Source organism: Bubalus bubalis, chromosome 19, assembly GCF_019923935.1.
Source record: "Bubalus bubalis isolate 160015118507 breed Murrah chromosome 19, NDDB_SH_1, whole genome shotgun sequence".
NCBI lineage: Eukaryota > Metazoa > Chordata > Mammalia > Artiodactyla > Bovidae > Bubalus > Bubalus bubalis.
In genome coordinates this window covers 35,738,934-35,754,058 of record NC_059175.1, presented here as the reverse complement: position 1 = coordinate 35,754,058, position 15,125 = coordinate 35,738,934, and the positions used below count along the sequence as shown (strand labels likewise).

The window sequence follows — 15,125 nt, the reverse complement described above, 5'->3', positions numbered from 1 at the left end:
GTGTGACACAATTACTGGGGCCCTGTGCCTAAAGCCCGTGCTCCACAACGAGAGAAGCCACTGCAGTGAGGAGCCTGAGCATCACAGTAAAGGCTAGACCCGCTCACCACAGCTAGAGAAAGCCTGCACACAGCAACGAAGACCCAGTGCAGTCAAAAAAAGAAAAAAAGACATATCAAGGAATTTTGCAAAATCCTATTTCCCCTGGGTCCTGAAAGCTTCACCAATGACTAGGGGTCCAGCATGGATTTGAGTGGTTGAGCCCTGAGTAGCCCTTACCCTGAGCTCCTGCTGGCTGCCCCAATATCTTAGAGGAAATGGGATATAAGTGGGAGAATTCTGCATTAGGTCAGAATCTTCACTAGTCACTCAGTGGTGAAGATTGCACTTAACAGCATAGGAAATGTGGTTTGGGACTTCCCCAGCATCATGTGCCAACAGCGCCTAAATTCAAGTGTTGCTTCTTAGTGCTGGGAAAATCTGTGCCAGAAGCTTCATCTGAGCTTAAAGTCCTCCATTATTCAAGGAAAAGTGTGAACTGTATGAATGGCCAGAATGCTGCATTTAAAGAATTAATCTATCAGATCAGATCAGATCAGATCAGTCGCTCAGTTGTGTCCAACTCTTTGCGACCCCATGAATCGCAGCATTCCAGGCTTCCCTGTCCATCACCAACTCCTGGAGTTCACTCAGACTCACACCCATCGAGTCAGTGATGCCATCCAGCCATCTCATCCTCTGTCGTCCCCTTCTCCTCCTGCCCACAATCCTTCCCAGCATCAGAGTCTTTTCCAATGAGTCAACTCTTCGCATGAGGTGGCCAAAGTACTGGAGTTTCAGCTTTAGTATCATTCCTTCCAGAGAAATCCCAGGGCTGATCTCCTTCAGAATGGACTGGTTGGATCTCCTTGCAGTCCAAGGGACTCTCAAGAGTCTTCTCCAACACCACAGTTCAAAAGCATCAATTCTTCGGCTCTCAGCCTTCTTCACAGTCCAACTCTCACATCCATACATGACCACAGGAAAAACCATAGCCTTGACTAGACGAACTTTTGTTGGCAAAGTAATATCTCTGCTTTTTAATATGCTATCTAGGTTGGTCATAACTTTCCTTCCAAGGAGTAAGCGTCTTTTAATTTCATGGCTGCAGTCACCATCTGCAGTGATTTTGGAGCCCCCCAAAATAAAGTCTGACACTGTTTCCACTGTTTCCCCATCTATTTCCCATGAAGTGGTGGGACCGGATGCCATGATCTTCATTTTCTGAATGTTGAGCTTTAAACCAACTTTTTCACTCTCCACTTTCACTTTCATCAAGAGGCTTTTGAGTTCCTCTTTGCTTTCTGCCATAAGGGTGGTGTCATCTGCATATCTGAGGTTATTGATATTTCTCCCGGCAATCTTGATTTCAGCTTGTGTTTCTTCCAGTCCAGTGTTTCTCATGATGTACTCTGCATATAAGTTAAATAAACAGGGTGACAATATACAGCCTTGACGTACTCCTTTTCCTATTTGGAACCAGTCTGTTGTTCCATGTCCAGTTCTAACTGTTGCTTCCTGACCTGCATACAGATTTCTCAAGAGGCAGATCAGGTGGTCTGGTATTCCCATCTCTTTCAGAATTTTCCACAGTTTATTGTAATCCACACAGTCAAAGGCTTTGGCATAGTCAATAAAGCAGAAATAGATGTTTTTCTGGAACTCTCTTGCTTTTTCCATGATCCAGCGGATGTTGGCAATTTGATCTCTGGTTCCTCTGCCTTTTCTAAAACCAGCTTGAACATCAGGAAGTTCACGGTTCACATATTGCTGAAGCCTGGCTTGGAGAATTTTGAGCATTACTTTACTAGAGTGTATGACTTCCCTGGTGGCTCAGACGGTTAAGCGTCTGGCTACAATGTGGGAGACCCGGGTTCGATCCCTGGGTCAGGAGGTTCCCTGGAGAAGGAAATGCCAATCCACTCCAGTACTATTGCCTGGAAAATCCCATGAACAGAGGAGCCTGGTAGGCTACAGTCCATGGGGTCCTAAAGAGTCGGACACGACTGGGCGATTTTCACTTTCACTTTACTTACTAGCGTGTGAGATGAGTGCAATTGTGCAGTAGTTTGAGCATTCTTTGGCATTGCCTTTCTTTGGGATTGGAATGAAAACTGACCTTTTCCAGTCCTGTGGCCACTGCTGAGTCTTCCAAATTTTCTGGCATATTGAGTGCAGCACTTTCACAGCATCATCTTTCAGGATTTGGAATAGCTCAACTGGAATTCCATCACCTCCACTAGCTTTGTTCATAGTGATGCTTTCTAAGGCCCACTTGACTTCACATTCCAGGATGTCTGGCTCTAGGTCAGTGATCACACCATTGTGATTATCTGGGTCGTGAAGATCTTTTTTGTACAGTTCTTCTGTGTATTCTTGCCATCTCTTCTTAATATCTTCTGCTTCTGTTGGGTCCATACCATTTCTGTCCTTTATCGAGCCCATCTTTGCATGAAATGTTCCTTTGGTATCTCTGATTTTCTTGAAGAGATCTCTAGTCTTTCCCATTCTGTTGTTTTCCTCTATTTCTTTACATTGATCGCTGAAGAAGGCTTTCTTATCTCTTCTTGCTATTCTTTGGAACTCTGCATTCAGATGTTTATATCTTTCCTTTTCTCCTTTGCTTTTCGCCTCTCTTCTTTTCACAGCTATTTGGAAGGCCTCCCCAGACAGCCATTGAGATTTTATATATTTGTGAAAAGAATAACACCATAAAATATTCTATTGATATGCAAACATTTTCAAAATGTTATGTAAAAGAATCAAGTTCCAAAATAGAATATACAATGTAATTATATATATATGCATATAGGTACAATATATGAAAGTATGTGTAAATATATATACACATAGGAAAAATGTCTAAAAGGACAAAAAGTAAAGTGTTAAAAATGCTAATCCTGCATGAGAAGACTGAGCAATTTTTTTTCTGTTTCCTTTTATCTACTCTAGCTTTTCTTAAGTGAGTCTATAGTGATTATTTATTGTTCTGTCCATTCAGAGTATCACCTCCCTTCTTTTGGGGGACTGGTCCTCCTCTAACTTTATGTCATAGTTGGAGAAGTAGCCTTTAAATAGAACATCTATTGAACCACAGGACTGGACCAGGGATGGACACATGACACAGGTCAGGCCAGCCAGGGTCCTTGCTGGAGCTGGGAGGAAGGGTGCCCTCTTCTCTCTGAATATAAGGCTGTAAACTTGGAGAAGCCTGGAACGATGGATTGGGGATGTCTGGCCTGAGAGTTGTGGGTGAGAGAATAGAACCGTGTCAGTTCTGGGGGGAAACAGTGCAGCTGACAGCAAGTACCAGGACCCCTGCCCGCAAAGTAAATGCTGGAGAGGTCAGGCAAGGATTGCCTCCTAAAGAAGCAGATATGCAATTGGGAGAAGAGAGATGGGAATAGATGGGAAGAGAGATTCCTCTGTCACTTGGAAGGATGTCAAGAACTTGACTGAGAGAGTGAAATACATCTCCAAACAGGAGGAGGTGGGCGATGGGCATTAGGTGGGAGGACTGTAACGTGTGGTCACTTCACATGAAGCCCATTTATCTGCTTTTGTCAGATAACAGCGCAAGGGCGAACTTCCTTTGAGGGAGACTAAAGGGTAACTGCATTTCACAAATACAGGAGCATCTACCATGAACAACAGAAGCTTCCCCCAGCTGACCTGGGAAGCCTCTTCCTCTTCTAAGGGATTCCCAGCTCCAGGAGGACTGCCCTGGCTTCTCCTCCTCTCCTTAGCCCCAGAGACTCTCCCACAGGTGGTCACCTCTCTGTAAGATAATATCTAGGAAAACACATTAAACTGCTTTCGCTTTCAAGGCACAATTATTTAAAGAATATTCATCAAGCATTTGTGATGCGGCAGACACTATGCTAATCTCTGTGGACACAGCTGTTCAATTCCCGTTATCAAATGAAGCCTTAGGATTGTGCTAGAACCTGAGAGGTGGGGGTGCTGGGAAGGCAGATGATGGGGTTCCCAGGGTGCTGAAAAGACTTCTCTGAGCAGCACCACCTAAACTGAGCCCTGGAAGAAGTTACCCAAGTGAAGAAAGGTGAAGAGTACAGCATCGACCCGTGAGAAGAGATCCTGGGCTTTGCTTAGCAGGACTCTGGCTGGTGAACCCCCTCTGGGAGACGTCACTAACCTGAGGTGCACCTTAAGCCAGCTTTAAGGCACTGACGTCTTTAAGCGCTGGTCAGAAAGTCTTGAGTTGTATCCGAGGTTTCTCAAAGGACAGAGACATGAGTCACATAGTGAAATGTTATCTTGGGGGCACTGTGGACATTACCTGGAATCCTCACAACCGGTCAAAGGTAGGTAAGACCCACAGCTCAGAGCTGAGAAGAGTGATATGAGAGGTGGAGAAAATTCTCCAGGGTCACCATGGGAGTCAGAGCTGAAACTGGTGGGGAGCCAGGGCAGCTGCTGCCTGGGGTGTGGCACCTGCATCGATCACAGGGGAAAATGGAGCCTCAGACGGTGACTGAGAAAATCAGACCCTCGGTACATCTCTGAAGAAGGCTCATCGTCTGCGCTGTCCTTTGGCAATTTGGGACCAGGAAAGGCCATGTATCCTTAAAACTCGGCTCCTAAAGTCTTCCTGCCTCTCCATCGACTCAAGGAAAATGTGGGTGCCGGTGTGTGCAAGGCCTTTAATGCCCGGAAGACACCCAGACTCACCCTGCTTCTGAAGGCTGAGTCCAAGTGAAGACCCAGCCCTGCAGCCAAGATTCAGTTAGCTGAGGAAGGGAGGGGGAAAAGGTTTAAAGTAATGCTCAAAATTCTCCAAGCCAGGCTTCAACAAGTATGTGAACCGTGAACTTCCAGATGTTCAAGCTGGATTTAGAAAAGGCAGAGGAACCAGAGATCAAATTGCCAACATCCGTTGGATCATCGAAAAAGCAAGAGAGTTCCAGAAAAACATCTACTTCTACTTTATTGACTATGGCAAAGTCTTTGACTGTGTGGACCACAACAAACTGTGGAAAATTCTTCAAGAGATGGGAATACCAGACTACCTCACCTGGCTCCTGATAAATCTGTATGCAGGTCAGGAAGCAACCGTTAGAACTGGACGTGGAAAAACCGACTGGTTCCAAATTGGTAAAGGAGTACATCAAGGCTGTATATTGTCACCCTGCTTATTTAACTTATATGCAGAGTACACCATGAGAAACATTGGGCTAGAAGAAGCACAAGCTGGAATCAAGATTACTGGGAGAAGTATCAATAACTTCAGACATGCAGATGACACCAACCTTATGGCAGAAAGCAAAAAAGAACTAAAGAGTCTCTTGATCAAAGTGAAAGAGGAGAGTTAAAGAGTTGGCTTAAATCTCAACATTCAGAAAACTAAGATCTTGGCATCCGGTCCCACCACTTCATGGGAAATAGATGGGGAAACAGTGGAAACAGTGTCAGACTTTATTTTTTGGAGCTCCAAGATCACTGCAGATGGTGACTGCATCCATGAAGTTAAAAGACATTTGCTCCTTGGAAGAAAAGTTATGACAAACCTAGACAGCATATTAAAAAGCAGAGACATTTTGCCAACAAATGTCCATCTAGTCAGAACTATGGTTTTTCCAGTAGCCATGTATGGATGTGAGAGTTGGACTATAAAGAAAGCTGAGCGCCAAAGAATTGATGCTTTTGAACTGTGGTGTTGGAGAAGACTCTTGAGAGTCCCTTGGCCTGAGGAGATCCAACCAATTCATCCTAAAGGAAATCAGTCCTGAATATTCATTAGGACTGATGCTGAAGCTGAAACTCCAATACTTTAGCCATCTAATGCGAAGAACTGACTCATTTGAAAAAACCCTGATGCTGGGAAAGATAGAAGGTGGGAGAAGGGGACGACAGAAGATGAGATGGTTGGATGGCATCACTGACTCAATGGACAGGAGTTTGAGTAAACTCCAGGAGTTGGTGATGGACAGGGTGGCCTGGTGTGCTGCGGTCCATGGGGTTGCAGCGAGTCGGACATGACAGAGCGACTGAACTGAACTGAGACTTGAAATTCTTGCTCATCTTTCAAACATTTAGGGACATAATTTTGAGCTCCATTCAGGGCATGTGTGTGTGTTCAGTTGTGTTTGACTCTTCACAATCCCATGGACTGTGCCTGCCAGGCTCCTCTGTCCATGGGATTCTCCAGACAAGAATACAGGAGCGGATTGCTATTTCCTCCTCCAGGGGACCTTTCAGACCCAGGAATCGAATCTGCAGCTCTTGCATCTCCTGCATTGGCAGGCGAATTCTTTACCACTGCGCCCCCTGGGAAGCCCCCCACACATGGCAATTGTACTCATTTTAACATAATTCCCACTTAACAGTTTCTATCACAATCATCCTTAACAACTTTTGTTTCTTTAACCTGAAAGTAATCACTCTGGGATAAAAATCATCTTGGGTTTAATCCCAGATCAGTGCAAGACATCTCTTGTTCTTCATCATCACTGGTTCTTACAGACTGAATAATACTTTTAATTCAATTTTACTGTTAGTCACTCCAGGGGAAGGGTAATAGATCAAATTTACAGGCCGTTGAAAACTAATTCTTACACAGGCCCTTTGTAATGAATGTGAGTTTGTAAGCTAACATTTTAGTGTGATGCTGAATGCTATATATTAAAATGATTATTCATACATCTATATTTTGTTTTTCCCTACTAATGACATCATTCCACTCTTTTTGACCCTTTTAAAAGTTCCCAGGGTTGATTGCACTATACATTTTGGCTCAAGAACTCACCATCTGGGAAACCAGATATGCACCGAGGTCTCCCTAAAGGACAGACCACATGTACGAGCTCTTCTAGTACTTAAACACTAACATGTGTTTCACAGTTATATTTGGCAAATCTAATACAGTTATGTAAAGTTTAAAAATAAAATAAAATTTAAAAAAAAAAAAAAAAAAAAAAATAAAATTGGTCAAGTTTCTTCGGGTTAAATACAGACCCATTCATAATACATCAGTTGTTACTCTGGGTGAGCAGAGGTGGCATAATGCTAAAGACTTCATTTCACCCCCTTTTGAAATTCCATTTAAGATCACTTCATACTTCAAAATTATTGGGGTTTTGCTGAATCAATGACTATATTTCCAAATTCAAAAACTTGACAATAAAATTTTGATATATTTTTAGAATCTCTAGAAATGTTTAGGTTATCCTCAGAGGAAATAAATGAAAAGCCATACTTTAAGGACCGGTATTTATTATTTGTTTTAAAATGCTGGTTCCCCACTACTTGTTTTTATAGTTAACTTCTTTGGTAAATAGAATGTAGATGTAGTGGAATATATGGAAGGTTTTATCAATGACATAGCAATATATTAAAATATTAAAAATTTAGTCATAGCCCTGTGCGATTGCTTCACAGCCACTGTAATTTTTGAGACAGAACCAAAAGTGTTAACAACAAAGCAGAAACCACTTCTCCCAAGTGCTTAAAATAGGAGGAAACCATCCCCTCATCCTAAATAATGCCCAAATCTGTCAGTGTAAGAAAATATATTTATTTTTTCCATGACAATACTATGATAAAATTGTTAAATACATGCATGTTTTAAAAACAGACATAAGTAACATCTTTAGAGTTAACAGCCAAGCATACTAGTTTTATATTTAAGTGTCTTAGTAATAGGTTACTTATAATTCTATGTTCTTGCTATGACCATGTTTCCCAAAAGATATGGACACTACATTCTGAAATTATACAATGATATAAAATGTCCAAATTCTTCCTTTTAACAGCAACATAATTTCCAAATTTTCATTAAGGCAGAAAATACTTCAGTTGTTATCTCTGTACGTGGAGTTATTTTATTCCCTGTTAAACCTGAAATTCTGTGAACCAGACTGCAACACACAAATATACTGCGATCTATACAGTTTGCTTCCTGCATGTGTGTATTTAAATGTTTCCGGACATGATTAAGAGCAATTTTAAGGTGCAGAACATCACAACTGATCATTCAGGATTAAAAAAAAAAAAAGTCTGTAGTGGTACATTTCAAGAAATTAGTTTTGGATTTGCAGTTTCTCCCTATCTTTCAGCTACATTGGCACACACCTGACCAAACAAAAATTAGTAAACAGTTAACTAGTATTTATAAAAAACTGAAAATATTTAACATATAACATCCTCTTTAAAAAAAACACTCATTCTACAAACAACCTTATAAAAGACAAAAACTTATATCTGTTCACAGTATGTGTATTTTGTAAACAGTAATTCACTGTAATGCAATTTTTAAAGTAAAAAATGGTGACTGTCTAGCATTGTAAGGACCTCTGACTTGTAGCTGGCTGACAAAAGAGAAGGAAAGGGAACACACTTCTATGAGCAAAGCTGAGCGCTTTAAAACGACTCTACCTTTGGACATACTTTAAGGTGGCACCACCTCAAGCCTGGTGGCTCAGACGTTATAGCGTCTGCCTGCAATGTGGGAGACCTCGGTTTGATCGCTGGGTCGGGAAGATCCCCTGGAGAAGGAGATGGCAACCCACTCCAGTATTTTTGCCTGGAGAATCCCATGGACGGAGGAGCCTGGTAGCCTGGTAGACCCCCTGGTAGTCCATGGGGTCACAAAGAGTCAGACACGACTGTGCGACTTCACTTTCTATCTCAAACTGAGGATGTCTCTCTATCCAGGCCAAATTTTTTTCAAGCAATTCTGAATTGAAATGTAAAAAAAAGGCCTTGTCCCTTTTGGAGGAAATAATTGGATAAATCCCAATCCCAGGAATATCTACCCTTCCACAACCATGAGTGGAAGAGGGTTTCTTTTTTGTGTGTTTTATTCATAACAGTCATTTTTCTGAAACATTATGCTGGAGGGAATAATTGGAATTGAAGGATATATCATAAATAATGGGGAAAAGTACTGAAAATCAAACTGGGGAGATTTGAAAAAAAAATTTTATGAGAATTATTCAGTATTGTTTTCTATAATCAACTACAAAAATACTAATGCTAAGGTTAAACCTAACAGTTAACTTGTCCATGTTTCGTAAATAAAATTGCTTTACCACCTAGAAATCTTTTGATCTTTTATACCACTAGAATGCTTAGGAAAAAATAGTAAGTTCAGAAACTGAAAGCTACCTATTTAAAATGGGATAATTCTAAAGGGAAGTACATTTTAAATGTATAAAGAAATTCAATCAGGTTTACAAATTATTTTTGGATTCTGCGCAGTGTAAGGTCTATATTGTTAGAAAATTTTTTGTTTTAAAGTTCTGATTGGCTACTGCAAAGGCAATTTTAGACTATATATGCATTAATAAATGTAATAAAAATTAATTCCTTATCACTTAAGCATTCATTTTTTCCCCAACGCATCTTTTAGGTTTTTGGGTATTTAGTTACAGCAACCAAAAAGTAATATTTATTACTTTTTGTATTTGTTTAATATTCAATCAGTTACAATTTACTTATTTAAAAGCTTTCAAATTTATTGTTTCTGTATTTCTTCAACTAGGCACTTGCACATTAAAAAAACATTCAGAGGGTTTCTCTCTAAAAACACTACATTTTCATAAAAATGTCCCACAGTTAGAATTTGTCTCACATGTGTAAATTCTCTTGATAACATGATTTATAATCCAAAATATTAACATTCTTAATGTAGGGAGAAAGAAATGCTATTCATGATTAAAAATAATAGAATTCCATCATAATCCAGTATCATAATTATAAGGATTTGGATATATTCAAATCACATCCCATGAAACTTTACCATATACAACAAAGTCTGACATCTCAATTAACAGAATGTTGTTCTTTAATCTATTATCAGCATTAAAGATAGTTCATCTCTGTTAAAATCAGCATGAGTATGATCATGTAATAGTTAAAAGACAAAAAGTACTAACTGAAAAGGAATAAAAATCTCACCACCTAATTGAATAAGAGGTTTAAATATTAATAGCCTTGGCACATAATCCACAGAGGTATAAATAGACCAAATTCAAAACAAGTCATTTCCAATGATATTCTAAGGTCATGTCTAAAAGCTACATTGCCAGTAAGTTTAGCCACAGATCATTTTCTTTTGTCAAAGATTTTCTTCTGGATATAAAAAATAAAATGGCCATGGTACCACGAAACTTTGTTTTAGCAGGAAGTATCAGTTTAAAATAAAAGCTTTTAAGAGTTTATCAGGAGAATGAATGCTCATTCTAATCAGTAAAACTCACACATCAATGTGTTGATTTGCTAGAACCAACTTAATTGGTTGGTACAAACATTGTCCCACATTGTAAACCCATCATATAAAAGTTACTATGAATATTTAAAATTAGATTAGAATAAGATATCTGTGTAAGACCCAAGTTTTCACTCAACCTGTGGAGTCACTTCTACAGTAGATCTGAGTCTGTGAGCCAGTGGTCTCAGATCTATACAAGCTAGATCTTGGCATGCACCATCCTGCAGGAGAACTCTGCTGAATCAACACATTCCGGGATGGGACTCAGTCAATAAAAAACCTGACTGAATTTCCATTATGTGCCTAGTCTTAGTGATTAACTAATGATCCCACCTTTGACTTCTGAGATGCCCAATTTTATACTTTCAAAATAAGGGGGGAAATCTATGTTATAAAAGATATACAAATTTTAACATGGTTCAGAACAGAAAACAGTAAAAATTACCTTCAACAGAAAAAAAAAAAGTTTTATCAGCTTATGTGCCTGAGCAGTAGAAAAATTTGAGATAATATTTTCTGCATTACAGGTTAGGGAGCACTTTTATTTCAAACTATCGTTAAAACTGATTCCAAATTCCTTTTGGAAGAAAACATTCACATGTCTCCTTCACTAACCTACATCTAATTATTCAAGTACAAAAAATGACTGTGATGTTCTTTAAATATGGCCAGTATGAAGACAACTAACAAATTACAGGACTAATTTCCAACAAGAATACAAGCTGCATGAAGGTTTAAGAATGTGACTTTTCCCACAGTTTCTGAGAGTGCAACAGGACTAGATGTTCTCAATGCAATCCTTCAGATCCATGAGCCGTGAAAGCAATGCTGGTATGGAAAATGAGGCTGAAACTCCTGCCTGTAAATTTTTCTGGGAATGGCTGCCACTCTGTGTAAACTGCAGGGATGGAGCACCTCTATCACTGAAGCACATAAACACCCAACTATCCAGATACTTGGGCCACAATGTCAAACCCAGGCTCCTACAGGTTTAGCACACTGAAGACTTCAATTGTATATGGATGCTAGTCCATGCAATACGCAGTTTATAAGGCCTATCTAGTGTCAAAAGCCTGGCTAAGTCTTCCAAGATTATTTTTATGTTAAATATTATTTCAGATGGCCACTCATAAGAGAAATGTAGTCACAATGACCATCAGAATCTCCATTCCTCACAAGGGAAGTTTGGTTTGCTGGCTTGGAAGAGATGTGAAAATGTATCCTTTAATGGCACTAATCAAGACATACTGGGATATATTTCAGACATTTAGAATTTTCTAACCAATGACTGGGCTTTAACTGGAAACTTTGGCAGGAAAGGTGGGTTTCCCAATCATTCTCCCAATCAGGAAGGGCTGGCAGGAAGCCCTCCCTCAGAAGAGGAGCTAATCTGACTGCACAGAGCAAGGCCCTATTAGACCAGCTCTCACCCATGTGCAGGGTCCTGGCACTGAGCATTCACCAGGGTCTGCAGTGACACAGACAACCGGATATGGGACAGAGGGTGTCTTCTTCCCCTCTCCCTGTCCCCAGGTGCCCAGAGGCTGGGTGGTAATCACTTCCCACCTGCAGCTGAGGTCTGGCAGTCTTCAACAGGGGAAATATAGAGAAATCTGTTCTGACCTCAGACCTAAGCCACACTCTTCTAAGCCCGTCACAAGTAATAAGGAGCCTGCCCAGACTTAACAGAGAGACATTCTGCTGCTCATTAACCCAGCAATCCTGTGTGTGGATCCCCAGGGGCAGGGGAGAGGTGAGCTGCACTCTGAATCTTCATACAGAACAAGCTATGAAGCCTTGGACGGAGTGAGAGGACTTGAGAGCCCCGGTGAAATGCACCATGAGCCGAACAAACGAGTCGCTATGTAGGTAGATGGTAGGAGCTACGACACATATAATGGAAATCAAAACAATCTCTTCCGGCCTTTTTCCATTATCTCAGGTTAGTGGAGTGAAGATCAATAAACTTCTACCTTGGCCTAAAGGGACACTTTAGAGGCCTAAACACTTATCCTAAAGAGATGAGGTATAGGACTGGTGAGTTTTGACGGGAAAAGAGGCATGAATTGGGGGAAAGAAGGGTGTGGTAACAAGCTTCTGCGGGGAGGGAAGGCAGCCCCAGGGCTCAGTGTCTGGGGTGGAAGCAAAGGGAAGGAGCCCAACAGGAGAAATAACAGGACAGAGCAAACTGTTTAGAGGTGGCTCTGGTTTGATACAACTTTCATTGTTGAAAATATCTATGAGCTATTATGTGGTTTTACTGTACTATGTGTATACATAATTAATTGTATTTCACTCCACATGTTCATCTACCAGGAAGCTCTGGGATTTAATTGAATCCTAGCAATTAAAATCAGGATTCATAAAGCAGAGTACTACCTAAATAGATTTTTGTCCCTTGTTGAAGCTTTTTTCTACAACATGGTTTTTATAATGATACATCATGGGCTAGAAATGAAAAAAAAAACCTGATCCATTATGTGCACATACACTACAGAATCTCAAATGATAAATAAAAAGGGGCTTATCGTGACTTCTTCAGATCTTCCAAATTTTCAAGTACTCTGGCCTTAACTCTCAAAAGATAAAATACACAGACAACCTGAGGGCAGGGAAAATATAAGATACAGTTTTTAGCTCTTCAATCTGCTTCTCCAAGAACCACACTCATTGCAGACATCATGTGTGTAGATCAGGGGTGGACAGAGAATGCTGTGAGGACCCCACTCTGGACATCTCCCAGAGCACCTTTAATACAGGTACGCCCATGGATTCAAATCCGCTGTAATAACATTCTCTATGAAAGAGCCCTTGAGCAACTGTCCCTGTTAGGAAGCATTATCTTTTTTAGTTTTATATTGAAAAGTTTGAGGACGGAAACAACTAGCTTGGACTGATGAAGAGGAAGGAACTGCTAAGATGTGTGATGAGAAAGAACACCTGTTAGCAGGTGTCACAGATGCTCACGCTGCCCGGGCAACCAGGGCTCAAAGCGTGGTCTTCTCAGGAGGAACTGAGGCCAATCCCACCTATACAGACAGCTGATGCTGCCAGATATTGCTTAGTAGTCGTCTCAAATAGTAAGTCACTGGAATCCTGTGTTTATGAATAATATTGAATTTGCTCATATATTTATAAAACTGACACTGTCATAAAAAAACACAATTAAAAAAAAAACTTAAAATCTACAGTCTTAGAAATTTACTTTTAAATATTAGGGCAACCTAATAAGGGAAGCTAGCACAAACACTAAAAAATAATGGAACAACGTAAAACGCCTACCAAAGCAAGGAGACATGATTCTGATTTGGGCTGGTCAGTTTCACGCTCGTTTTCCAAGTTTGTACCCCTGAGAAAACTGTTTGATAACCATTATACAGTAGGCACAGAAATCAGCATACTTTATCAAACAAAACACTAAATAGCTGCTGCTACATTAAAAATTATATTAATTTTCTTAAATGCTGTGGATAAAGAATAATGTCAAAAGTTTCCAAATCTGTGCTTGGTTTTCATCTGGAATGGAGCAAATGTCAGGCAAGTAACGTCACCTGTTACTTTGACATTTTACCCCCCTGCCTGCAAATCTGCGTGCAATTCCATAAATTATAAGTGTGAGAAAACCAGATGAACAACAGAACAGAATATAGCTGCTGCAGGGTTTGTTTTGCACGAATGGGCCTGGCACTGCTTGTTCTTGAAAAGCTTCTTGAAGGCAGAGTAATGTGAGAATTCTTTGGCTCGAATCCCAAATAGCTCCAAATTGTGAGTTGTGTGGATCCAATTTCTGAGTTACTGTACTTTGGCTTTGAGACTGCATGAAAAGCACATTAACACTTTTTAGTGTAACTTGTGAGAGTGAAGTCCACCCCACTAGCAACACTTCACAGGATCCCTCCAAGGTGCCTTGTGTTGATGTGGCAGCTCCAGCAATGGGGGCTTATTGAGATGGTGGACTGAAGTGACGGGGGACACTTAATCATTCGGTTTGTTCTGAAAAAAGTTTGTAAAGGACCATCCGCCTCCACTTGATTTAGGAGAATCTTCGTCTTTAGGCGGAATCAAAAATTGTCGGGAGTTAATGGAGCATGGACTTCCAAAAGACACAATCTCACTGTTGCTGTCTGTGGACCGAGGTGAGTCTGGAGATACCAAGTTCCAAGTGTTTACGTTTGCCTGAGGTCTGTAACCTGCAGTTTTATCTAAGTCATCATCTGCATCCAGATCGTCTACAGTGGAAGTAATGGGGAGGCGCATCTGCGGCTTATAGCCTGCTACCCCTACAGGGTCACCGTCCAGCTCCCCCTCTGGTTTCGCCTGAGGCTGGTACATGGACTGGACGTCAATGTAGATGACTTGTGAGGCCCCGCCGCCTTCTGCTCCCGGGTTCGCTAGCTCTTCCTCGATGACGGGTGGGCAATAGGACACAACCACGTGGTTCTCCGGTTCTGCGTCAGAGCGATCTTCTGGACGCTCAGCCACCGGGGAAATTATCTCTGTATCTTCCATTTTGAGAGCCACTGACCGAGTTTCCAGAACCTCGACATTATTTGGGGTACAAGGATTCATTTCCAATGTTTTAAGAGCACTGTTTCCCTAGAAATAAATTTTAAAACAGGGATTAGGGATACCATGAAAAGCTGCTGCGATGCTCCACCTACAAAAAGAAGCATTATTTTATATATTTTTTGCAGATGCGTATAAAATTGCATCTCTACTATTCTTTAGCTCATACTAGAGCAAAGCTACTTTTTTCTACATATCAGTATTTTCCTTGCTCTTAATAGCAGTGAAAAGAAAAAAGAGCATGCACAAACAATTTAAAATTAATAATTTTACAAGTTCAGCAGATGCT

At 40.7% G+C, this 15,125-nt stretch overlaps 1 protein-coding gene across 10 annotated transcripts in view; it reads right to left on the bottom strand.

Annotated features, from left to right (window-relative positions):
- Positions 1–7,553: 7,553 nt before the first annotated feature.
- LIFR (LIF receptor subunit alpha) overlaps positions 7,554–15,125 on the bottom strand; it is a 186,035-nt gene continuing 178,463 nt past the window's right edge. For all 10 annotated transcript variants that reach the window (XM_025270581.3, XM_025270583.3, XM_025270587.3 and 7 more), the window contains one exon: positions 7,554–14,866. In XM_025270581.3, the coding sequence (XP_025126366.3) occupies positions 14,246–14,866 (621 nt within the window). In that variant the 3' untranslated portion in view covers positions 7,554–14,245. The remainder of the gene's footprint in view (positions 14,867–15,125) is intronic.